Here is a 25,769-nt window from a genome sequence, read left to right as displayed (position 1 = left end):
AAGCTTTACTGAGGCCATAAATGTTCTAAAATGTTCTTAAAGACCAGAGGAAACAATGCGTTATATCCATCAGTTCATTATAAACATGGTCGTTATAAACGTAGTTCAAAGTGAGTGAGTGAGTTAGTGAGTTTAGTTTTACGCCGCTTTTAGCAATATTCCAGCAATATCACGGAGGGGAACACCAGTAGTAAACAGACATAATATAACTAGGGTGATCGAGAATTAAAGACACCCAACAACATCATCACAACCACCACCACCAACAACAACGGCGACTGCGACGACATCGACAAAGACAAATTACACAACAGTCAAACAAGGAAAACCATGTTGTCACGCCTTACAGCTATATTATCACAAAATGAAATCTGCATTGTAACGGCAATCTGCGCCATCTACAACCTTACGACTGCGTCCCCGACACAGGTTTAGGAGAAGTGATTGCTACAGTTACATAGAAATCGATCTTTGATCAGTAATGTAAGTGTATCGATCAGCGCCTTTGGGGCACGATGACATGCATTGTTGATGTCTCATAAACGTGTCGCAGTGCATAGTAACCATTCTATGTAAAGACCCTTTTAGCGATCGAGGACATGAAGCGTACCCAAGTTCAAAAGATTATTTTCTTTTAAGACGTCAACACAATATACGCTCACACACACCGAACTCGGATCTATAATGAAAAAAATAAATAATGGTATTATAAAGCACATATTTAAATGTACATATATATCAGCTCATCCAGGGCGAGACAGAGTACAGCGGAATCTTCAACATAGCCGAGGCTGCCCTATGTTAACTCATTAATCTGTAAGATCTTAATGTTGATAATTTTACCGATCAATAAGAATTATGAAATATACAATGGTCAACGTCAAATATTCTTTATGAATGATGATCTGATCGTACGTTATTCTCTGTATTCACAATTCATCCTTCGTGATGGGTGGTGGGGTAGCCTAGTGGTTAAAACGTCTGCTCGTCACGCCGTAGACCCGGGTTCGTTTCCCCACATGGGTACAATGTCTGAAGCCCATTTCTGGTGTCCCCCGCAATGATATTGCTGGGATATGGCTAAGAGCGGCGTAAAGCTCAACTCACACACTCAGTCATCGTTCGGGTAGTCTTCTTGACACATGCCATCTCTCTCGCCACGTTGATCACCATAAAACACAGCGTGCTGTATCACATAGTAAGAGGTTAATTACTAGGACAAATAATGTCCGAAAGCAGACCGAAAGTAGTCGATATTGGGGCAAATTTACAACAACAGGTGAACGCCACACTCAGCAATATTCGGTCTGTAAATAATCGATTCTGGCCTAGACAATCCGGTGATCAGCATCAAGAGCACCGATCTACGATGACATGTGGCAACCAAGTCGGCGAGCCTGACCAGCCGATCCCGTTAGTCGCCTAACCATCGGTGGACAGCTAAGACAAGTGAAATCGACGAGCGCTGTTATTGTGCTGACAAAGCCAGAGTCATAATTATGACGTACACCGGATTCCGCTTCATTCACTGCATGAAAAGAAAAGGTATACTCGTGTCCTACCTAAGTGTGTAACTGTTGCAAGTGCCACGTAGCTATGTGGCTGGAAGTAAAAGATTGCGTTGGTACTCTTCAGCGTTTGTATAGTATGACCAGAAATTATTGAGAATTTTAGGAATATGTTTAATTGGATTTCTAGTATAAACAACCTTGACCAGCTAGCAAATTGTTTGTTTACTTGCTAGCAGAGGACATTTTCAGTGATCCTCAGTATGGATGATTTAGAGAAGAGGAAGTTGATTTTAGAGTATTATAACAAGGACATCAGATCAGCTAAAGTGATTTCAAGTAGAACAGGCATCCCTTTGTCCACTGTTTATCGTGGTTTGAAAAATATTGCAATTGGACATGGCATTGAGCAACAGGGAGGCGCAGGTAGGCCCAGAAAATTGACTGTCGGTGACAGGAGGCGGCTTGGTATTCTTGTTTCTAAAAACAAACGAAGGAGTTTAGAAAACTTAAGGCTGGATATGATTGATAGAGGAACTGTGGCTGTCTGTAAGGAGAAAATTAGAACTGAGCTGCATGCAATGGGTTGGCAGAAAAGTCGAGGAATTCCATCACCGATCATGAAACCTGAACAAAAGGAGGGAAGGTTGAACTGGTGTTTACAGCATAGAAATTTTAACTGGGACAATGTGATTCAGATGAAAGTTCTGTGTGGCTGTTTCCTAATACACTGAAATTCTGGACCAAACAAACTGAAAAACCTTTGTATCAGCGCCCACAGTACAGTCCGAAATGTAACGTGTGGGGTGGCATATCTGTGTTAGAGGCAACGCCCCTCTGTGTATTTGAAGGGAATATGAACAGTGAGCGGTACACAGATATTCTCGAGGGACATTTACTTCCATCTGTTCACGTGTTCTATGGAAATGTTTGGATTTTCCAGCAGGACAACGACCCAAAACATCGTTCAAAGCATTCACAGGCCTGGTTTCGGACCCAAAATATGACATTATTAGATTGGCCAAGCTATAGCTCTGACCTAAATCCAATAGAAAATGTTTGGGGACTTATGAAGGAAAGTGTCAATAAGAAAAATCTGACAAATATTGCTGAAATGAAAGAAAAGGTGGTCCGATATTGGGACAGCATGGACCACGACTTTCTAACTTCTTTGATCAGTAGTATGCCCCGCCGCATTGAAGCCTGCATTGCTGCCCATGGTGACTTGACAAAATACTAACTATTCACCTGTCTTTGAATCTGGAGTTATGTTCTGCTAATATTCACATTTAATACGTGAGTAATGAGTGAAATTTAAAAAAAAAAAGTACAATCTTAAATTCTCAATAATTTCTGGTTGTACTGTATTTCACCAGGATCTTTCAGTATTAAGAGGTCTCTGTTTAATGGACTTCACACGATGACGTAAGATGATGTACAGTAGAACGTCATTGCGTCGAAGTTGAAGCGACCTGCGAGTTACATGATGTTCGACACAAACGTATAATGGTTACTCTGTAAGGAATACGCATGAATTAAGCTTGTATCTCGACATAGCTTACGTTCGACATAACGGTATTTGATTGTAATTAGTAGCTAACAGATTTTTAATATAATAAACTTCATGGGCCACACATTTCTGCCAATGGTGATCAGTTGCATTCCTCTGAGATTGTGGGTTTGAATCCTTGATGTGACCCATCCCGAAAATATTCGAATCTGAGATATACAGTGGAAACCCTCTAAACCGGCATTCGTTGGGACCGGATTGGAGGGCTGCCGGTTTAGGGGGGCTTCCACTGTACTAAGAAAGGTGATCCGAAATATATAACATATGTTACATCTTGAGTAAGTTTTCCACGAAATCTAGCTTTGATATCGTCATGTAGTTACACGAACAGACTGACATGGTATTGCCCACTAATTATCTGGGTGCCGTTGTGCAAAGCAGCCTTAGCAACGGCTGCCGTAAGACAAGGCGTGGGCGTTACGATTACCATAGCGCTAGTATAGAATTTTACAACGCCATGCTGACCTTTAGGGAAATGCTCTATCTGCGGGATTGTTTCTCAAGTTCAGAGAAAAGAATCAATTTCTTCGAACACTGATGGACAGACTTTGTATTCTTCTGTCCATTTTCATCAACTGAGAATATCTGTCTTTGATGCCTGCGGAAACATGCCGTGTATAAGGCTCAAATTCAGCCAGTAAACAGTGAACTCCGAAGTACTATACTTAATACATGCAAACTGTTTTTCCATCCTTCGTTGCCGGGCTCGGGAAGTTTCAGCCACGGTTCGTGCGGTTGAATGGGTAGATGGAGGATTTTAGGGAGAGCTTTCCTGATATAATGACATGAACATGGGTTGGGGCCTGTTTTCTAATGTTACAAATGTTTGGTGAAATACAGTACGTGTATGATGCTGACAACCTTAAGCATATTATGGGTGACTTGGGATTCTAAGCCACGATAATATAGACAGTGTAGTTTGGGGTTAAAGGCTCAAAGAACTAAGCTTCATTCACTTAGTACTAGCGGGCAAAACAAAGATGGCCGGGGTGATGCGAGGATGATAACGAACAGCGGATCCTGTCATGATAAGGGATGGAACGATAAAACTTGATTGTTTAAATCATAAGAGGAACATTTCAAACTTCTGGTGTCCCCCACCGTGACATTGCTGAAATATTGATAAATGCCGGCGTAAAACTGAACTCACTCAAAAGAGAGCGGTTTGGGAGCACTTTGAGGAATGTCTAAAGACACAGTGAAGGATGTTTCTTCAGAGAAGAAGTTATCACTGAACAAACATCTTGACCACCACGTGACCTGACCTCCACGTGGCTGCCCTGAGGGTGTAGCAGGTGATGAAGAAGGGAGACTCAACAGAAGGACAAGAGAGGGTGTATATTAATCCGCCACAAGGCCGTTCCCGCTAATTCCCTTCACTACCCGGGAGATTTAGTCCTATTTCACTATGCTGTACCTCGCGCTTCTAGCGATAATTGGTGAGTAGTTAAAAATCTTTGAAAATAGTATTCCTATTATAGTTTGGGTTTGAAGCTACTGTAGAAAGTAAGGCGCGTGTGAAGTTCGACATCTGACTAAAAAGCCTCAAGTGTTGGACTAGTAGCGGAATTAAAATACTTTTTAGTAAATTATTTTTGGGACAAAGGGAAAACAAATATTTTCACAGACACAAAGAATGAAACTTTACGTTACTTGTAATATACACTTGTAACTATGTGGAGAGGGCTTATTTAAGTTGGATAACTTGTGCCCAATCCGTTTCTTAATTGAATAAAATATGTTTCAATCAAATCTAAGACAAGTGAAATCGACGAGCGCTTTTATTGTGCTGACAAAGCCAGAGTCATAATTATGACGAACACCGGATTTCCGCTTCATTCACTGCATGAAAACAAAAGGTATACTCGTGTCCTACCTAAGTGTGAAACTGTTGCAAATGCCACGTCAGTCCGTTTGGCTCAAAAGCGGACCGATGAATTGCAATCTAACTCGAAAACTAATAAACATAACATACTCAATGAAACGCTGATCATAATCAAAACATCATACCAACTCTGTGAGGTTTTTGCAGAATTTGTGTCCTAAAAATAATAAAGTTATTTAACAAACTATCATTAAAATATTGACACAGTTCACTGTTTGTTACGAGGGAGGAGTGCAGAGAAAGAGAAAAATCTTTGAAAATAGTATTCCTAACTTTACGTTACTTTGAACAGGCTGCTGGATTCTGGTCGGTGTGGGTTAGGGCTGGAGTAGTGGAGATGGTCGGTGTGGGTTAGGGCTGGAGTAGTGGAGATGGTCGGTGTGGGTTAGGGCTGGAGTAGTGGAGATGGTCGGTGTGGGTTAGGGCTGGAGTAGTGGAGATGGTCGGTGTGGGTTAGGGCTGGAGTAGTGGAGATGGTCGGTGTGGGTTAGGGCTGGAGTAGTGGAGATGGTCGGTGTGGGTTAGGGCTGGAGTAGTGGAGATGGTCGGTGTGGGTTAGGGCTGGAGTAGTGGAGATGGTCGGTGTGGGTTAGGGCTGGAGTAGTGGAGATGGTCGGTGTGGGTTAGGGCTGGAGTAGTGGAGATGGTTCTCCAGACTAAAGTCCTGCAGCTTAGTAGGATACTGGTTGAGGAGCTTCAAACTTTGTACCCATATGGGGAATCGAACCCGGGTCTTCAGCGTGACGAGCGAACGCTTTAACCACTTGGCTACTCCACAGCTCCTATACTGGAGAAAGAAAGATCCACAGTAAGGATTATAAAGTTATGAAGATGACTGGATACCAATGAAACAGAAGAAATAGCTCATAGAACTGAATCATCTGCAGCATGTCTTCAGCATGCTCGGGGCGGTGGGGTTAAAACTTTACGCTCATGGGCACTTTACCCAATAGGCTACCCCACCGCCCCAAATGAATGAATGAAGAAAAGAAGGAAGGAACAGAAAGGTTATTTGAGTTCGACAAGTCATAACGTAACAACAAAACCCTTACGAACAACTTTTAGGAGTTGGCTGATCATGAGCAGCCAGAAATTGATATTGTGCTTTATTTACCAAACTAGATCATTTGTTCCTCACATGAGAACGAGTAAATGGTGGGAGGACACTACCAGGTACCGTTAGAATGTGTTACGCGACGGAAAATGACAGTTGTTCCGGTAATTCTGCATTTGCTCATGCCTTCTATACAGGCCATGGACATTTCCTCTGTTGTATTACAGTATCTCTAAACTTGTGATGATCCAGTTTTGAATTGGTTTTCAGCAACCTATGCTTCTTGTAAGGGGCGACTAACAGGATCGGGTGATCCCAATTGCATAGATCGGTGCTGATGTTCTTGACCAATGGATTGTCTGGTCCAGACTCGACTATTAACAGACCGCCATATAGCTGGAATATTGCTGAGTGCGGCTTTAAACAACAAACAAGCAAGGAAAGAAAGAAAGAATATCTCTAAATCCTCCAGCATGTGTGCGCTTGCATGCGCCCGTCTGAGACATTTTTTCCCACTACATTTGCAAAACTAGATACTTTTTATTTTAAACCAGCCTGCGCGTCCGCCCGGCCAGGTACCCGGATTTCTGGAGGAGCTCCACTGGCCCCCGGTGAGCTGCCCTACCTCGTCTCCGTGCAGCTCAACAGCTCCAACGTCTGGTACCACCTGTGTGGCGGCGCCCTCATCAGTGAGACCACGGTCGTCACTGCAGCTCACTGCATCTCTGGCTCGTAAGTCAATATAGAAATGACTGCATTAGCCCCCATATATATAGACCTTTGCTGTACCCTTTCTGCATCGTGGCGAGAATGATAGGGGTGGGTGTTGAGGTGGGGAAAGAGGAGTACATGTTTGTTTGAGAATATTTTTTCTCCTAAAACAATTTTAAATATTGTTCAGATTTGAAAACAAGCTATTTAGGTTTTCTCCCCTTCACTTAAAAATATGACAAAATTAAATATATCAAAACGGTCCAAGAACTGACTGTTACTTGAGATAGTTCGCTTGTCAATAAAAACACATTTTCTGCTACAAAATGGCGTTTTAGCAGTTTAAGATTAGATTGAGCTGCTGCTTTGATGACGTCACTTATCTCCCTTGTTCGAAATGATGCCTCAGTCAATGTTCAATTGTTCAGAGCCGCTCTCGTATGCAGTCTAAGTAAACTTAGGCTCAGTATTATTCGTTACACTGCTATACTGAGTCTAACAAAACCTAATAGCAGGTCGCGTCAGCTAACCTTTGAGTGACCTATGACCGTCCAATCAAACGCGAGACGTCCGAACGGATTTAACCAATCAGACAACGACTACTTGTTAGGGTTCGGCGGGACTTACAAAACGGTTTTTGGATTTTCTCTTCCATGGTCGCTGACACCGATCTATCAATAAACTAAAATCCGCATAAAACAGATATTTGACCAGCAGTATATACGCTCATGGGTTTCTAAATGACATGGTTACTATTTGCATATATTTTCGCAAGATGACACCCTTGAATATTGAGAAAAACGCTATTTTCAGCGACTGTTTACTCATTGCGTGTATCACTCGGAAGCGATCGTGCGGAAAATAGCATTCAGAATCGTTCGAGTTTTTAAGATAAAGGTATGTGCGAATGATAACTTTCGCGATTTGGTAAGCAGTGTTCTGATTGGTCAGTCCAAAAGGTTAGCTGACGCGACCTTCTACTAGGTTTTGTTAGACTCAGTATAGCAGTGTAACGAATAATACTGAGCCTAAGTTTACTTAGACTGATCTCGTATGGCGAGAGAGCTGCATTACGACATTTCATGAACAATTAATGAATGGTAGAAACAGGCAGGGCAATTTTGTTGATTTTCATTGATCCATTCTTAATTTCCACTGCTGTATTGCGTTTTGTGTCCAATGGAATCTATTCCGTCAGTGAATGAGTGAGTTGGGTTTTATGCCGCTTTTAGCAATATTCCAGCAATATCACGGCGGGATACACCAGAAATGGGGTTCACACATTGTATTCAAGTGGGGAATCGAACCCGGGTCTTCGGCGTGACGAGCGAAAGCTTTAACCACTTGGCTACCCCACCGCCCCCTATTCCGTCAGAAAACCAAGACTGATAGTGTTCGTTTGCCGATTTATATTTAAAGGGCAGCAGACTACCGTATCGTGCTGGGAGAATACAGCCTTAGTCAAGACGACGGGACCGAGGAGTACTCTTCTGTGGCCAGCTACGTCAGAGTAAGTGGGAATATTTAAAGGTATCCATCGAGCGATCATTCCAGTCGTTGCTTAAGCCAATGTTTACATGAGCGTGGTATTTGTAACGTCTTAAAGGGGTAGTTGTGGGAGTGTCTTTAGCGGAAGTGGAATGTGTGGCGTGTTTTCATCAAGTGTTAATGTAGGTCTTCAGGTCTTGAGTATGACTTTTTTTATGGCTGCAGGGTGTATTTGTGATTTGGACTTGAGCTCTCAGTCGGAGTCAGTATGGAGCGAGGTGTGAGTGTATGCGCGTGCGTGCGTGTGCGTACGGGTATGCATATTTTCGTGAATGTGTGTGTGTTGGCTGTTGGCGAATTATAGGGGCAGGTGTTTTCGTCCGTAAACATGTTCTTATTTCCTTTACACATGTGGGTCGGTGGGGTAGCCTAGTGGTTAAAAGCGTTCGCTTGTCACGCCGAAGACCCGGGTTCGATTCCCCACATGGGTACAATGTGTGAAGCCCATTTCTGGTTTCCCCCGCCGTGATATTGCTGGAATGTTGGTAAAATCGGCGTAAAACCAAACTTTCTCACTCGTTTTTTAACAGACCGCCATATAGCTGGAATATTGCTGAGTGCGGCTTTAAACAACAAACAAGCAAGGAAAGAAAGAAAGAAAGAAACAATATGTGTGCGCTTGCATGCGCCTGTCTGAGGTTTAATACAGCGAAATCTAGACATTTTCCCACTACAGTGGCAAAACCAGATACTTTTTATTTTAAAACCAGCCTGCGCGTCCCTTAACACATGTTCAAGTATTATTACAAACTATCGTTTACCCAGCCTTTGTCCCTTATGAGTCGTGCACTGCAAACATACCAGTGTACATATGTATAAGAGAACAACCAGTTTAGATTATGGGAATGGACTGATTTTGATGGTGTATTGAGACCCCTGTCCCCAACTACCACCCCTCTGCACCCGTCACTGTATGGTCGATGTACATCACTACATATAACAATATATATGCTGCAGTAAAATACAACGAATAAAGTACCGATTTAGTACAACATCATAACACCTAGTCGGTCTCATAGTCCCTGAACCACTTTATTTCCCTTCCGCCCAGCCCTATTATCACTAGGGGTGGGTATTGCAGGGAATTTTCGTATTGCGATATATTGCGATGCGAAAGCATGTATTGCGATATGTATTGCAATATATTGCAAGAATTATTTTTCAACAAAAACAACTTATAAATTGAGTTAATGCTTGATTTGTAAAGAAAAAACACAATGCTTGATTAGGCTTTAAGAAAACTTTTAATCATGGCAAAATATAAACGTAAATAATGTTTGGCACAAATGAAACAAGGAAAGGAACAATTTAAAAAACGGAAATATCCGAAGATTTCCGAGTGTTACGAAGTTTTCCGAATGCATGTCAAAATACCGGTTTTCGATCAGCGTATCTGAACCATGTCTGAACCGGTAAATACCGGTAAACCGGTTATATTGCGAAGCCCTAATTATCACTGCAAACATCTTAATGGAAGCAAGGCTAGATTTCCTCAGGTTCCGGTTCTCCCATCTCATTGGGCTCCTTTTCAAATAAAAAAGAATCATTTGTTTCTATTAACATTATACGGATTCAGAGACTAAGCGTTGTCTATTTAACCGCATCAAATACCAAATACACATAACACGGATTTTGAAGTACGTTTATGTGAGATTTGAGAACTTCTGTCACATTTTCATCTCAGTGCATTGCTTGGCGATACACCAACTGGTTTCGTTATTCTCAGCCTATTCATTTTTAGCATCCTGATTACAATGGCAACGCTGCTGGCTTCCCCAACGACATCACCATTGTTACTTTGGCAAACAACGTCAACACCAACAACAGCGCAATCGGCACCATACCCCTCGCTGACGCCGGTGCTGACTTCACTGGTCAGGATTGTACCATCTCTGGTTGGGGTAGCTTAGCGGGTAAGTTGTTTCATCACCGGTTGGTTCAGCTTTACTGGTGTGTTGTACAATCTCTGGTTGGTCTAGCTTTACTGGTGTGTTGTACATTCTCTGGTTGGTCTAGCTGTACAGGTGTGTTGTACAATCTCTGGTTGGTTTAGCTTTACTGGTGAGTTGTACATTCACTGGCTGGTCTAGCTTTACAGGTGAGTTGTACAATATCTGGTTGGTTAGCTTTACTGGTGAGTTGTACAATCTCTGGTTGGTTAGCTTTACTGGTGAGTTGTACAATCTCTGGTTGGTTAGCTTTACTGGTGAGTTGTACATTCTCTGGTTGGTCTAGCTTTAATGGTGAGTTGTACAGTAGCTGACTTTCTTGCTTTACTGGTGAGTTGCATATTTTCTCGTTGGTCCAGCTTTACTGGTCAGGTGTACATTCTCTGCAATTATCGTCCTCGTGGTTTCGTAGACTGTCAGGTTTAACTGAAGTCATGGCGATGCAAACTATAGAAATGATCCCTGTTTTACTGGTGAGATGAACAAATCTCTGGATGGTCTATCGTTACTGTTCATTTACATCATCCCTGGCCAGTGTGGACTAACCGCTCACTAGAGTCAGCTTTGGCCTCAACGTGTATAACATAGGTTTGGGTAATCTCGCCCAGGAATACACGCTGTTAAAATTTCGAACAGATGGCTCTGAGGGGACCCTAAAATGAGTTCGACACAACCGGGAACTCGACACATCTAGTTCGAGACATCAGGGTAAAGATAATGATAAATATAAGGAGATCGGCAGGGGCCGAGGGATGAGTTCAACACAACTGAGAATTTGTCTCAACCGAGTTCGAGATATTGGGGTTCGACTGTACCACACAACGCTGTCTTTGCAGGGTCAGTGGCACTGCAGGATACGCCGTCTAATGCCACGTTTCCTGCCATCTCCAACGCCGCCTGTACCAGCCTGTGGGCACCTGTCCCCGGCGTCGTCGTCCTCCCCAGCCACGTCTGCATGGTTGGTACTGCTGGTCAAGCCGCTTGTCACGTGAGTCCACCGATCTTCATCTTAGCTAGCTTTCAAACGTGGTAACACCTACACAATATTTGTGGCTTGTAAGTAAAAAATGAAACACTTTTGAATATACTCACGTTGTGTTTTTGGAAAATTATCTAAAAGCACCGGGTGTATACTTTCTTTTATACGTCAGTTTACAATGGTTACAAAAGTACTGAAAGGTTTATTATAGCAAATCGCCAAAATGGTAAAGTTATAACAACCAAAGCGCTTTTCTTACATGGAAATGTTGTACAACTCATTTTGTCTGTGAGTTCTTTTGGAATTTCTTTTTGACTTCTAATTTCAGATAAATATTTCCGCAAAAGAGGCAAGTTTCTTAATGCCTAGGGTATCCAATAGTTACAGATTTTACTATGACGTAAGGATTTAATTTGAATTAGATTAGCAGTCAGGTAATCTGTTCTGTTCTCCTCAACAGTACGACAATGGGGGGCCGATGGTGTGTAACGGCGTCCTTGTCGGACTCATCTCTTGGGGGGACAGCTCGTGCGAGGGGACGCTCCCTTCGGTCATGGCCAGTATTCCATACTTTCGCAACTGGATTGATGCAAACTAGGCGAAGCTCGTCGCCTACAGCGGGTATCTCAACAGCAAATTATTCCCGACAAAACAGATTTAGTTTTTCTTTTGATTAAAGATAACTTTTAAACATAAATTCCTTCTGTGTGCGATCCTTTATGCTTATTAAACACTCAACCCTTTTAAGTGTTTTTGATTTTATGCTTTCTTTGATATCACAGTTCACTTTTGCTACTACTACTTTTCGATGACGTCATCATACACAAGATAACACCAACAACTGCAACCAAAAATAACAATAGTAATAATAATGATGATAATGATAAGCGTAGTCGTGTTAACACTGCCTCTGCTGCTGATGATGACGACGACGGTGATGTTGAAGTTAATAATTATCCTAATTATGTTAGCCTTAATTGCTTTTGGCGTTTTCTGGTTGAGCGAGCCCAAGAAGTATTTTCTGTTAGAAACAGTTTCAGAAAAAAGGAAAGACAAATCAGATCAGGATTATACATGTACATAGGGCGCATGGCCCCGTTCCTCAAGGCGATCGTAGCGCTACGATGATCGTAACTCCCATACTTTAACATAGACTTACGACTGTCGTAGCGCTAAGATGATCGTAACTCCCATACTTTAACATAGACTTACGACTGTCGTAGCGCTAAGTTGATCGTAACTCCCATACTTTAACATAGACTTACGACTGTCGTAGCGCTAAGTTGATCGACTTTACGACTTACGATCGTAGCGCTAAGGTGATCGTAACTCCCATACTTTAACATTGACTTACGACTGTCGTAGCGCTAAGGTGATCGTAACTCCCATACTTTAACATTGACTTACGACTGTCGTAGTGCTAAGATGATCGTAACTCCCATACTTTAACATTGACTTACGACTGTCGTAGCGCTAAGATGATCGTAACTCCCATACTTTAACATTGACTTACGACTGTCGTAGCGCTAAGGTGATCGTAACTCCCATACTTTAACATAGACTTACGACAGTCGTAGCGCTACGATCGCTTTGAGGAACGGGGCCCTGGTCACAAGTCAGTTGATATTTAGCAACGTTGGTCGCGGACAGTCCTTGGATGGGTGACCGCGTTTGGTAGCTTGACCCCTGAGAGTTTCTAGGACCTCAGTCCTGCCCCACAACGAAGCAGTATTATTATTACATGAAACTCCACTGAAAATTAGATTTGACCAAGAAAAATATAATATCAAAACGGCTGAACAGAGTCACTGTTACATGGCTGAAATACTGCAAACTGAATGTCCTTAACAAATGATATCGGTTGAAAATCCTGATCGCAAAACATATCTTCTTTGTTTCATTTTTTGTCATCAAAGTTAGATCCAAATATCTTATCCTCAATAACGGCTGCCTTCATCTTGCCTTAATCTGACTGCCGCTGTTGTTTGTGCAGTTTTGCAGCAACATCAACACAACTGCACTGTCTGCATTCATGTCGAGCTAGCAATCACTGCATCTAGGTGCAGCTAAATACGATCGATATATTTAATGAGAAATCTATTGAAGGAGAAATACTCGGCCCTACAGCTTGAATACTGCATGTTGGATCTGGTGTGACGAAAACAAGGAAGTATTGACGGATGTAAATGTCAGTACGGTCATGCTGACTCGCGTGGTATTGACGTGTCAGGAAAAGTTGCTTTTGTGTCAGCTACGCACCAGGACCCGCTTAACGTGGCTGAATCCAAGATTCCCTCCTTTATTTTCTCAGGTGTGTCGGGGTGTCCTGATACACTATATTAACACCTGGAATATTAAACTATTAAATATTAGCTCTATAGGAACTCAATTATATGCAGTGAGTAAGTGAGTGAGAGAGGGTGGATGGATGAGGGAGTGAGTGAGTGAGAGGAATACAATGGTTTTAGGCCAGTTTTAGCAATATCCGGATGTTGAATGTTGGGCGGCTGTTGCCAAAAGCAAACTTAATGTTACGACTGTCGTAATCCTATGGTAAAATATGAGACTTACGATCACGTTAGCGCTACAACAGCACTGGTGTACCTATCCCCTTTCTTTGTCCAGAGGGGCGATGACGTAGCCTAGTGTTAAAGCGTTCGCTCGTCACCTGAAGGCACGGGTTCGATTCCTCACGTTGGTACAATGTGTGAAGCTCAATTCTGGTGTCCCCGGCAGTGATATTGCTGGAATATTGCTAAAAGCAGCGTAAAACCATACTCACTCACTTCTTTGTCCAGCAATGTACCACAGACAACCCATATTCTTGGGTAAAGGTTGACTGGGAGTGTTGGGTCTGACCACTGGGTTAGGGTGGGGTTAGTGTGTGTAATCTGATAGTAAATGACATCGCGACATCATTCCCTGGAAGCCATGATTGAGTCACAAACAAGTGAGTGAGTGTTGTTTTCCTCCTCTTTCCGGAATATCACACATTGCACCCATGTAGGGATCGAACCCGGGCCTTTGGCGTGACGAGCGAACGCTTTGACCACTAGGCTATCCCACTGCCCTGTCCAACCAAGGAGGAGTTAAGTCAATCCACATACATGCAGGCACGTGAAAGTGGTTGGTAACGCTTTTAACGTTCGACTGGATTGGGTACATCGTTTTGACTGACAACTTCTGAGATTGTACGACACTTCGTAATAGTTTGGTTAGAACATCACATGCTGTCGCATTGAGAAAACTGTTTTGCTGAGACAAGTAAATTAAGCAGGGGCTCAGTGACCTTTGGAAAATGAACAAACATGAGCAGCGAACATTGATCGATTACTTGCAGCAGGGATAATCATACAACTTATATAGTCTCCCTGCTTGCAGAAAGTACCACAACCATACGTGAAGACATGAGTACCACCCTAGGAAAGTATGCACTTCCTGTGCCACCCTCAATCAATCAATCAGTTTATTGCATGAAGGCCAGAGGCCCATATACAAAAGAAATATATATGATATGTACAACATATACAACATGCGACACACACGTTACATTGAATCTTTTTCAATATAAGCGTGTGATAAATAAATAGAGCTACCTTATATTGTAATAGGGATGCTATACATGAAAGTATGAATACAGTTTTGTAGCATTAATATTTGATTGTAGCCATTGTGGAAAATACAGGTGCCTTAAATCATTATATGCAGGACAAAGAAATAGAAAGTGTAATTCATGCTCTACAGTATTACACAATTGACAGAACCTTTGTGATTTTATAATAGATGAATATCTTCCTTGATTGATATATAAATCATTTAGGCCAAGTCTCAGGCGTATGAAAACATTACGTTAAACAGGTGGGCGGCAGTGTTGAAGCATGCAGAGGGACCCTGGAAGAGAAGCCCCCTTCCAGGAGGCGTGTGACGTTAGCAACACCAGAAATGACCCAGAGAATGCACGTCATATTGCTAGGCCAGCAGGCATTTCCCAGGAGAGAGTACATTCCATCATCACAGAAAGTTTGACAGTATAAAAAGTAACAGCTTGTTGGGTTCTCAAGGTTCTGGCATCAGGGGGCGGTGGGGTAGCCTTGTGGTTAAAGCGTTCGCTCGTCACGCCGAAGATCCGGGTTCGATTCACTCACTCACTCACTCTGACATCAAATCAAAACACGCGAGGCAAGCGTGTTTAGTGATAGTCTAGCTCTGTTTGAAAGTGGTCAGGAAAAGGTTGCTGCAACGTGTTTGGTTATGGATAAAAACTGGATTCACCGCTTCAAGACGCGGGGGCGGGGGTGGGGTTGGGAAGGGATGTAGATTTCCAACATGACAATGCACCAGTACACAAATCAGTCAATACCACAATCCACAATGCATTCCACAAATGTGGCTTTGAAAACGAAACATATACCAACTTAATGTCTCTAGATCAAGTCAGGACACAGAGATACAATCGACCAGACCTTGTAAATAGTTTTCCAGTTAACCGGGCTGGGCAACACAGACGTTGATTCCAAAGATTCCAGTTCGATTCCCCATGGAAGTATAATAAGCAATAATCAACGAAGTCAACCTCATTAGGGCCTCTAAGACTGAAGTATTGCTGTAAGTGGCATAAGACTCTACACACTGTATATGATTCGGAATGTCTTGTTATTGAGACCCACACTTATATCTCTGTACACATGTGCCATTCCCATCTTGAAGATGGACCTATATACTTAATACTGGTCATAAATTAATCCACTGTAAACATAGTGTATGTTTGTGAAAGGCAAGACGTTATGATATATAACATGAAGTTTAATAAGAAATTCGGGACAAAGTACATGTATATTGTGGGCTTTTGCAGTGTTGTTCATTTTTTTTTCAAAACACGAGTCATATACAACCTCGGCTGAAACAAGTCTGTGTCTGAATATGGAAAGAAATGTTGGGACTCAACAGATGGACAAGAGAGAGTATATAATAACCTGCCATCATTTAGTTCTCGCTAATTCACGTCCTTAGTTGCGAGATTTACAATACCAGGTTCCATAAGGTTTCGCCATGCTGTACCTTGCGCTCATAGTGATCTTTGGTGAGTAGTCACGTAAGAATTGAAATTGAATAATCATCTTTAAGTTGAGTTATGTATCCAAGGAAATACATTGTTCCCTGGTTGAGTGTGCTGGGTGTGGTTTTAATGCCATTTCGAACAGTGTTTAAATTTTGTCATTACGGGTCAGCTTGATAGAGTCCGGTGAGGTGAGGTGAAATTGGGTTTTACGTCGTGCTTGAGAATATTTCGCTCATATGACGACGTGCATGCGTGTGTATACGTATGTGTATGTGCGGCTGCTTGTACTAGCCCAGGCTTAAGCTGGTTTTATAGTGCCAGCCCACTGAGATACCATGCCGCAGTGAAGCATGAATACCCCACTCAGACACATTATACTGACTCCGAGCCGACCAGTCCGTGTTGTACCCATTAATGCCGAGCGCCAGGCAGGGACCAACAAGTACCATATTTTAACGTCTTTGGTATGACGCGACCGGGGATCGAATCCGCGACCTTCCGCACTCCGGGCGGATGATAAGTCCGGCTGTGATGCGGGTCTCAGACTAACTGACTGACTGAGTATGGTTTTACGCCGCTTTTAGCAATCTTCCAGCAATATCACGGGACACCAGAAATGGGCTTCACATATTATACCCATGTGGAGATTCGAACCCGGGCCTTCGGTGTGACGAGCGAACGCTTTAACCACTGGGCTACCCCACCGCCCCATATCATGGTCTCAGGCGTTAACCACATTAGTGAAACGCTCCACCATTGGCTCAGACAAACCTTATAACATATTTGGGAAGTACCGGGATTCGAACCCGATCATAATTTGCTGTACTGAAAGGACGTAACTAAGACCAGGGACAGGCAGATTTGTATAACATTTTGGACAATTGACTCATTGTTCCTAACCATGTGTTGTTGAAAAGTAAATTTTATACACATCGGGTCGAATGTCATAAAAACTGTATAAAAATTGTTTCCTTTCTTTCTCAAGAAACAGACAAATAAACAAATAATGGTATACAGATAGTTTACGAGCTATATTTCTCCCACAACCAGTTTTAATAGGCACATTATGGTTAAGTTCTAAACTTAAGCAAGACCCGCCAAACGTTTTCCCGCAGTACATTTGAGTAATATTCAAAATTTAGACCATCTTTTTTGTGATACATTAAATTGTGCCTTTTGAAGGCGTATCTTCAGTTTTCTGGAATAATGTTCAAAGCTGCATTAGCGCACGTTCACTGTCGTGTAATGTATCTACAGGCTGATATCCCATCTGCACTAGACACAAGGAAGAATGATTATAATGTGCCAGCTAGTTTATTATACTGAAACAACATTTACAAACAACATCTCGCTTACCTTCATCACCAGTGTTTGGTTTGATGAAGATCCGGTTTACACCTGGCCTCCAGCAACCCATGCTTGCATATCATGTGTTTCGATGGTCAATCAAGTTCATGTACATGTCAAGTCAATTCAGTTGATTGATTGATCAATCAATCGATTACCCTTGAAGCTCCGGGTTAGAATTGGTATTCAGCAACCCATGCTTGTCGTAAAGGAAGACTAACGGGATCGGTGGCCAGATTCGATGACGTGTTTGATGCAAGTGGTCGTATTCCAATCAATCTGTGTCGATGCTGTCAATCACTGGAGTGCTCTAGACTAGAATAGTTACAGACTGTTTTGACATAGCTGGAGTGCTTCGTTAGACAAGTTTGTTTGTATATTCTCGGCTTTTCCCACCCCAGGCTGCGCGTCCGCCCGACCAGGTACCCGGATTGCTGGGGGGACTCCTCTGGCCCCGGGTGAGCTGCCCTACCTCGTCTCCTTGCAGCTCCATAGCTCCAACGTCTGGTACCAACTGTGTGGCGGCGCCCTCATCGGTGACACCAGGGTCTCACTGCAGCTCACTGCATCTCTGGGATGTAAGTTGTTGATACTGATTCACGTGGGTTAGTGAGGGAAGGATGGGATGGGTCAACGGGTCTAATGCTAATGAAAAGGTTTAAAAAGTGTGGAAAGAATATCAACATTGAAACGTCCCCTTTTTACTGGGAATAAGCATGATCACTTTTTAAAACACCATATGGTTCCTGAATTATTACAACCTGAAAAATATCTAAACGGAGAAAAGTTAATTTTAACATTTTTTGCATTAAATTTTATACAGAGGGAGATCTATGTAAATACTGATGAAAGTGTCAATGTAGGTTAAGGTCACTTGTTCGTTAAAAGCCTCCGAGAACACGACAATGTCCTTTCTAGGATTCCACGCGTGTGCATGTATAGCCGCTGTTGCTATTTCATAACAGGAAAAATAGAAAACTTTGTAACATCTAAAAGAGACATTCATGAAAGAAGACATAAGTATACCTCAATACTTTAACTAAAGATAAACGTTGATGCTAGCTGTTTCCATACCGTGGTGTAACTGAGTCGGGAGCAGAAGAGTGACTAAGTGAGTTTTGTTATACGCCGCACTCAGCAATGATCGATGCTCATGCTGTTGATTGCTGGATTTTGTGGTCCATACTCGATTATTTACAGACATATAGCTGGAAAATTGCTGTGTGAGGCGTGAAACTAAACTCACTCACTCACTCAAACTACAAACTGATTCCAGAGCCTCTGACTACCGGGTTGTCTTGGGTGAACACAGTCTCAACTTGGTGGATGGAACCGAACAGTATATCACTGTGCAGAGTTACATTATAGTGAGTATATAACGCCAATATAGTCAGTATTGATAGTTACACAAGTAGCGAATAACGTCTATTGGGAGGTTTTAGCAATATTCCAGCAATATCAAGGCCGGGGACACCAGAAATGGGCTTGACACATTGTACCCATGTAGGGAATCGAACCCGGGTCTTAGGTGTGACGAGCGAACGCTTGAACCACTAGGCCACCCCTCGTTTATCTGGAACGCATCGGGAACCCATAGCTGTAAAATAGCGGGGTCACACTATAGCGAGTAGCCCCAGTGAGTGAGTGAGTGTGGTTACACAATAGCGAGTAGTCCAAGTGAGTGAGTGAGTGTGGTCACACAATAGCGAGTAGTTCCAGTGAGTGAGTGAGTGTGGTCACACAATAGCGAGTAGTCCCAGTGAGTGAGTGAGTGTGGTCACACATAGCGAGTAGTCCCAGTGAACGTGGGAGTGAGTGAGTGAGTGAGGTTTTACGCTGCTGTTATCAATATCCCACCAATATTACGGCGAAAGGGACATCAGAGATGGGCTTCACACAATTTAACAAAGTGAGGAATCGGGTCTCCGGAGTGACGAATACATGTATTAACCACAAGGCCAGTAAACGACAGAAACGTGTGTAGGCACAGGTACATAATTTCGAGACCTGCTCATTGTTTGTAGGCAATGGATGGCGGAAGACACCAGAAATGGGCTTCACACATTGTACCCATGTGGGCAATCGAACCCAGGTCTTCGGCGTAACGAGCGTGCGCTATAACCACTAGGCTACCCCACCACCCGTAAAGCCATAAAGTGAACAGGCACATCAAATGAACAATTATGGCCTCCTATTTCTGTTTCAGTACCCCGACTACAACGGCAACGCTATCGGATTCCCAAACGATGTCGCTGTGATTCATTTGTCACAAAACGCCGACACAACCAGCGCCTTCATCTCCACCATCCCCATTGCCAACCACGGGGACGACTTCACGGGAGTGGATTGTACTATCTCTGGTTGGGGTAGCTCAGCTGGTGAGTTGTACGATCACTGGGTGGAGTAGCTCAACTGGTGAGTTGTACCATCTCTGGGTGGAGTAGCTCAACTGGTGAGTTGTACCATCTCTGGGTGGGGTAGCTCAGCTGGTGAGTTGTTCCATCTCTGGGTGGGTAGCTCAGCTGGTGAGTTGTACCATCTCGGGGTGGAGTAGCTCAGCTGGTGAGTTGTACCATCTCTGGGTGGGGTAGCTCAGCTGGTGAGTTGTACCATCTCTGGGTGGGGTAGCTCAGCTGGTGAGTTGTACCATCTCTGGGTGGAGTAGCTCAGCTGGTGAGTTGTACCATCTCTGGGTGGGGTAGGTCAGCTGGTGAGTTGTACCATCTCTGGGTGGGGTAGCTCAGCTGGTGAGTTGTACCATCTCTGGGTGGGTGGAGTAGCTCAGCTGGTGAGTTGTACCATCTCTGGGTGGGGTAGCTCAGCTGGTGAGTTGTACCATCTCTGGGTGGGGTAGCTCAGCTGGTGAGTTGTACCATCTCTGGGTGGGGTAGCTCAGCTGGTGAGTTGTACCATCTCTGGGTGGGGTAGCTCAGCTGGTGAGTTGTACCATCTCTGGGTGGGGTAGCTCAACTGGTGGAGTGTAAGATCTCTGGGTTGGGTAGCTCAACTGGTGAGGTGTACCATCTCTGGGTGGGGTAGCTCATCTGGTGAGTTGTACGATCTCTGGGTGGGGTAGCTCAACTGGTGAGTTGTACCATCTCTGGGTGGGGTAGCTCAACTGGTGGAGTGTAAGATCTCTGGGTGGGGTAGCTCAACTGGTGGAGTGTAAGATCTCTGGGTGGGGTAGCTCAACTGGTGAGTGTAAGATCTCTGGGTGGGGTAGCTCAACTGGTGGAGGTGTAAGATCTCTGGGTGGGGTAGCTCAACTGGTGGAGTGTAAGATCTCTGGGTGGGGTAGCTCAACTGGTGGGAGTGTAAGATCTCTGGGTTGGGTAGCTCAACTGGTGGGGTGTAAGATCTCTGGGTGGGGTAGCTCAGCTGGTGAGTTGTACCATCTCTGGGTGGGGTAGCTCAACTGGTGAGTTGTACCATCTCTGGGTGGGTAGCTCAACTGGTGAGTTGTACCATCTCTGGATGGTGTAGCTCAACTGGTGAGTTGTACGATCTCTGGGTGGGGTAGCTCAACTGGTGAGTTGTACGATCTCTGGGTGGGGTAGCTCAACTGGTGAGTGTGTCTGGGTGGGGTAGCTCAACTGGTGGAGTTGTACCATCTCTGGGTGGGGTAGCTCAACTGGTGAGTTGTACCATCTCTGGGTGGGGTAGCTCAACTGGTGAGTTGTACCATCTCTGGGTGGGGTAGCTCAACTGGTGAGTTGTACCATCTCTGGGTGGGGTAGCTCAGCTGGTGAGTTGTACCATCTCTGGGTGGGGTAGCTCAACTGGTGAGTTGTACCATCTCTGGGTGGGGTAGCTCAACTGGTGGTTGTACCATCTCTGGGGTAGCTCAACTGGTGAGTTGTACCATCTCTGGGTGGGGTAGCTCAGCTGGTGAGTTGTACCATCTCTGGGTGGGGTAGCTCAGCTGGTGAGTTGTACCATCTCTGGGTGGGAGTAGCTCAGCTGGTGAGTTGTACCATCTCTGGGTGGGGTAGCTCAGCTGGTGAGTTGTACCATCTCTGGGTGGGGTAGCTCAAGCTGGTGGAGTTGTACCATCTCTGGGTGGGAGTAGCTCAGCTGGTGAGTTGTACCATCTCTGGGTGGAGTAGCTCAACTGGTGAGTTGTACCATCTCTGGGTGGGGTAGCTCAGCTGGTGAGTTGTACCATACCATCTCTGGGTGGGTAGCTCAGCTGGTGAGTTGTACCATCTCTGGGTGGGGTAGCTCAACTGGTGAGTTGTACCATCTCTGGGTGGAGTAGCTCAACTGGTGAGTTGTACCATCTCTGGGTGGGGTAGCTCAACTGGTGAGTTGTACCATCTCTGGGTGGAGTAGCTCAGCTGGTGAGTTGTACCATCTCTGGGTGGGGTAGCTCAGCTGGTGAGTTGTACCATCTCTGGGTGGGGTAGCTCAACTGGTGAGTTGTACCATCTCTGGGTGGGGTAGCTCAGCTGGTGAGTTGTACCATCTCTGGGTGGGGTAGCTCAGCTGGTGAGTTGTACCATCTCTGGGTGGGGTAGCTCAACTGGTGAGTTGTACCATCTCTGGGTGGGGTAGCTCAGCTGGTGAGTTGTACCATCTCTGGGTGGGGTAGCTCAACTGGTGAGTTGTACCATCTCTGGGTGGGGTAGCTCAGCTGGTGAGTTGTACCATCTCTGGGTGGGGTAGCTCAGCTGGTGAGTTGTACCATCATCTCTGGGTGGGGTAGCTCAGCTGGTGGTGAGTTGTACCATCTCTGGGTGGGGTAGCTCAACTGGTGAGTTGTACCATCTCTGGGTGGGGTAGCTCAACTGGTGAGTTGTACCATCTCTGGGTGGGGTAGCTCAGCTGGTGAGTTGTACCATCTCTGGTGGGGTAGCTCAACTGGTGAGTTGTACCATCTCTGGGTGGAGTAGCTCAACTGGTGAGTTGTACCATCTCTGGGTGGGTAGGGTTGTACCATCTCTGGGTTGGGTAGCTCAACTGGTGGGGTGTAAGATCTCTGGGTGGGGTAGCTCAACTGGTGGAGGTGTAAGATCTCTGGGTTGGGTAGCTCAACTGGTGGGAGTGTAAGATCTCTGGGTGGGGTAGCTCAGCTGGTGAGGTGTACCATCTCTGGGTGGGGTAGCTCAACTGGTGGAGTTGTACCATCTCTGGGTTGGGTAGCTCAACTGGTGGAGTGTAAGATCTCTGGGTTGGGGTAGCTCAACTGGTGGAGTGTAAGATCTCTGGGTTGGGTAGCTCAACTGGTGATCTCTGGGTGGGGTAGCTCATCTGGTGAGTTGTACGATCTCTGGTTGGGTAGCTCAACTGGTGAGTTGTACCATATGTGGGTGGGGTAGCTCAACTGGTGGAGTGTAAGATCTCTTGGTGGGGTAGCTCAACTGGTGGAGTGTAAGATCTCTGTTGGGTAGGTCAACTGGTGGGTAGCTCAACTGGTGAGGTGTACCATCTCTGGGTTGGGTAGCTCAACTGGTGAGTGTAAGATCTCTGGATGGTGTAGCTTGGGTAGCATCTCAACTGGTGAGTGTAAGATCTCTGGTGGAGTAAGCTCAGCTGGTGAGGTGTAAGATCTCTGGGGTGGGTAGCTCAACTGGTGAGTTGCTCATCTCTGGGTGGTGTAGCTCAACTGGTGTGTAAGATCTCTGGGTTGGGTAGCTCAACTGGTGGAGGTGTAAGATCTCTGGGTTGGGTAGCTCAACTGGTGGAGTGTAAGATCTCTGGGTTGGGTAGCTCAACTGGTGGGGTGTAAGATCTCTGGGTTGGGTAGCTCAACTGGTGGGGTGTAAGATCTCTGGGTTGGGTAGCTCAACTGGTGGAGTGTAAGATCTCTGGGTTGGGTAGCTCAACTGGTGGAGTGTAAGATCTCTGGGTTGGGTAGCTCAACTGGTGGGTGTAAGATCTCTCTGTGGATCTCTGGGGTCAGCTCAACTGGTGGGGTGTAAGATCTCTGTGTTGGGTAGCTCAACTGGTGGGGTGTAAGATCTCTGGGTTGGGGTAGCTCAACTGGTGGGGTGTAAGATCTCTGGGTTGGGTAGCTCAACTGGTGGGGTGTAAGATCTCTGGGTGGGGTAACTCAACTTGTGAACTGTACCTTCTCTGGGTGGGGTAGCTCAGCTGGTGGGGTTACGATCTCTGGGTGGGGCTTGCCCAGCTGGTTGGTTGTATTTTCTGTGTCTGGTGTAAGTTTACTGGTGAATATATCTCTCTGGTTGGTTTAGCTTTACTGATGGGTTGTACCGTCTAAACTGGTTGACCTCACTGGTAATTTGGTGAGCTACACTTACACTTTTCTCGCAAAGTATTGCTGTCGTTGCAGGGTCGGAGGAGTTGAAGGACACCCCGTCCAAGGCCACGTTTCCCGCCATCTCAACGCCGCTTGTGTGAGTCTGTGGGCACCCGTACCCCACACCTTAATCTACCCCAGCCACGTCTGCATGATGGGCACCGCTGGGGAAGCCGGGTGTCACGTGAGTTTAATATTACATGACATGATATGACCACGTGCACATTCCGACTTGTTGTTTAATTGACAGGGCAGGTGCTGTTTCCACTGCGACGTGATCTTTGGAGACACGTTGGAATGAGGCGCACAGAGCTACGTCCCTTAGATGCTAGGAGTTATTCGTGACCAACTCGTGTTATTCCGGGACATTCCGAATAGCGACTCCATTCGTGACCAACTCGTGCTATTCCGGGTCAAGCCGAATAGCGACACGTGCCCTTCTGGAAGGATTTCATATTGGCGCATGAACATCAGAACTACTTAAACAAGAACGATAATTCCTTTCCTGTTTGACTCCACGAGATTGTCACGAATGGAGTTGGTCACCAATGCGGCAAAATGTGTAGTAAGAGAGGCAACTCTGTACGCCCTGTCCAAGACTGCAAAGAGCCAAACATGATGCATCAATTCACGCGGAATAGACCCTTCAATGGTTAAATTGCCCTGGACTGCAGTTTGTAGCAAACGAATCAGATAAATATGTCAAAGAACCTGAATTACGAAGATCATAGCTCAATTCAGGAGCACACCAGCACGCAAAGAAGAAAGTATAGCTGTCATTTTGTGGAAATGATTTGATTTGAGAAATAAATTGCAGTCGCCTGGATTTAAGGTTATCCGCTGTCATAAATACTAACAGTATCGTGGGTTGGTGAGTGAGTAATGCCGTTTTGAATAGCATTTCCTTATATCATGGCACGTAGGGTTGATGAGAGAGAAAGCCAAAAGTGAATGAGTGAGCGAGTGAGTTGGGTTTTACGCCGCTTTCAGCAATATTCTAGCAATGCCATTGCGGGGTACACCATTGAACCCATGTAGGGTATTGAACTCAGGCCTTCGGCGTGACGTCCGAACACTTTAACTACTGGGCTATCCCACCGCCAAGCGATGTTTAGAATCACAGAGTAGGTGAATCTTCGATCATAGCATTACGGCATGCCAACTATCCACTACTTGAGGAGAAACAGCCTAGATTCAATTAAAATTTCAACCTAATATCTTACTTAAGTGTTAATATTCCAACACAATATCACATGCTAAATGCTTCATATTGAGTGTTTTGTATAATTTACTATTGGATGTAATTTAACTATATGACGTCGTTGATTTAATTTTTTCTACGCCGACAGTACGACAACGGGGGACCGATGGTTTGTAACGGCGTCTTAGTGGGTGTATTCTCGTGGGGAGAGAGCACGTGCCAGGGGAAGCTGCCCTCCGTCATGACTAGCGTCCCTTTCTTCCACCGCTGGATCATAAACCACTAGGCGACGCTGGACGCCTGCAGCAGACAGGGCACTCGTCCTTCCGATAAAATTCCTGTCCACGTTATAAAGCTGTTGTTGCCTTTCATCCTCTTGTCTTCTCTCTTTATATAGGGGAGGATAAATGTTAGTTATAATTATCTTACCCCACACATAAACGTCGTTTTCTGATTGGCTGAGCGCTCTTCTATTAGCGACCGTTCCTAATTTATGTCTAGTACATGCTGGGAACGAACTGTGGGAATTCATTTGGTACTTCGTGTTAGTAATTCTTTATCTCGAATACTTGAGACACGTATGGTGTACGGAAATGACCGATGTTTTGCGAATGCAAATCGATGGACGGAGATGACTCTAAATTTTCTTGTTTGTCGTTGTCGGTATTGGCTAATTGCCTAACTCTGGCACTCCTC

General features: G+C 44.7%; 2 protein-coding genes across 2 annotated transcripts; both read left to right on the top strand.

Moving 5' to 3' along the window:
* Positions 1–5,606: 5,606 nt before the first annotated feature.
* Positions 5,607–11,948, top strand: LOC124264924 (chymotrypsin-like serine proteinase). Its single transcript, XM_046699705.1, has 6 exons — positions 5,607–5,637; positions 6,572–6,749; positions 8,148–8,238; positions 10,018–10,189; positions 10,957–11,213; positions 11,665–11,948. The coding sequence occupies exons 1-6, from the start codon at positions 5,607–5,609 to the stop codon at positions 11,800–11,802; spliced, it is 867 nt and encodes a 288-aa protein (XP_046555661.1). The 3' UTR covers positions 11,803–11,948.
* A 4,305-nt stretch (positions 11,949–16,253) lies between these two features.
* Positions 16,254–25,335, top strand: LOC124264923 (chymotrypsin-like elastase family member 1). The gene is made up of 6 exons (XM_046699704.1): positions 16,254–16,284; positions 18,012–18,188; positions 18,889–18,977; positions 19,817–19,988; positions 23,906–24,056; positions 25,222–25,335. The coding sequence occupies exons 1-5, from the start codon at positions 16,254–16,256 to the stop codon at positions 23,971–23,973; spliced, it is 537 nt and encodes a 178-aa protein (XP_046555660.1). The 3' UTR covers positions 23,974–24,056; positions 25,222–25,335.
* Positions 25,336–25,769: the final 434 nt, after the last annotated feature.

Source organism: Haliotis rubra, unplaced genomic scaffold, assembly GCF_003918875.1.
Source record: "Haliotis rubra isolate DU_JTF1 unplaced genomic scaffold, ASM391887v1 Scf95, whole genome shotgun sequence".
Taxonomy (NCBI): domain Eukaryota; kingdom Metazoa; phylum Mollusca; class Gastropoda; order Lepetellida; family Haliotidae; genus Haliotis; species Haliotis rubra.
Note: the sequence above shows the minus strand (reverse complement) of the source record. Positions and strands in the feature narration are given on the sequence as shown.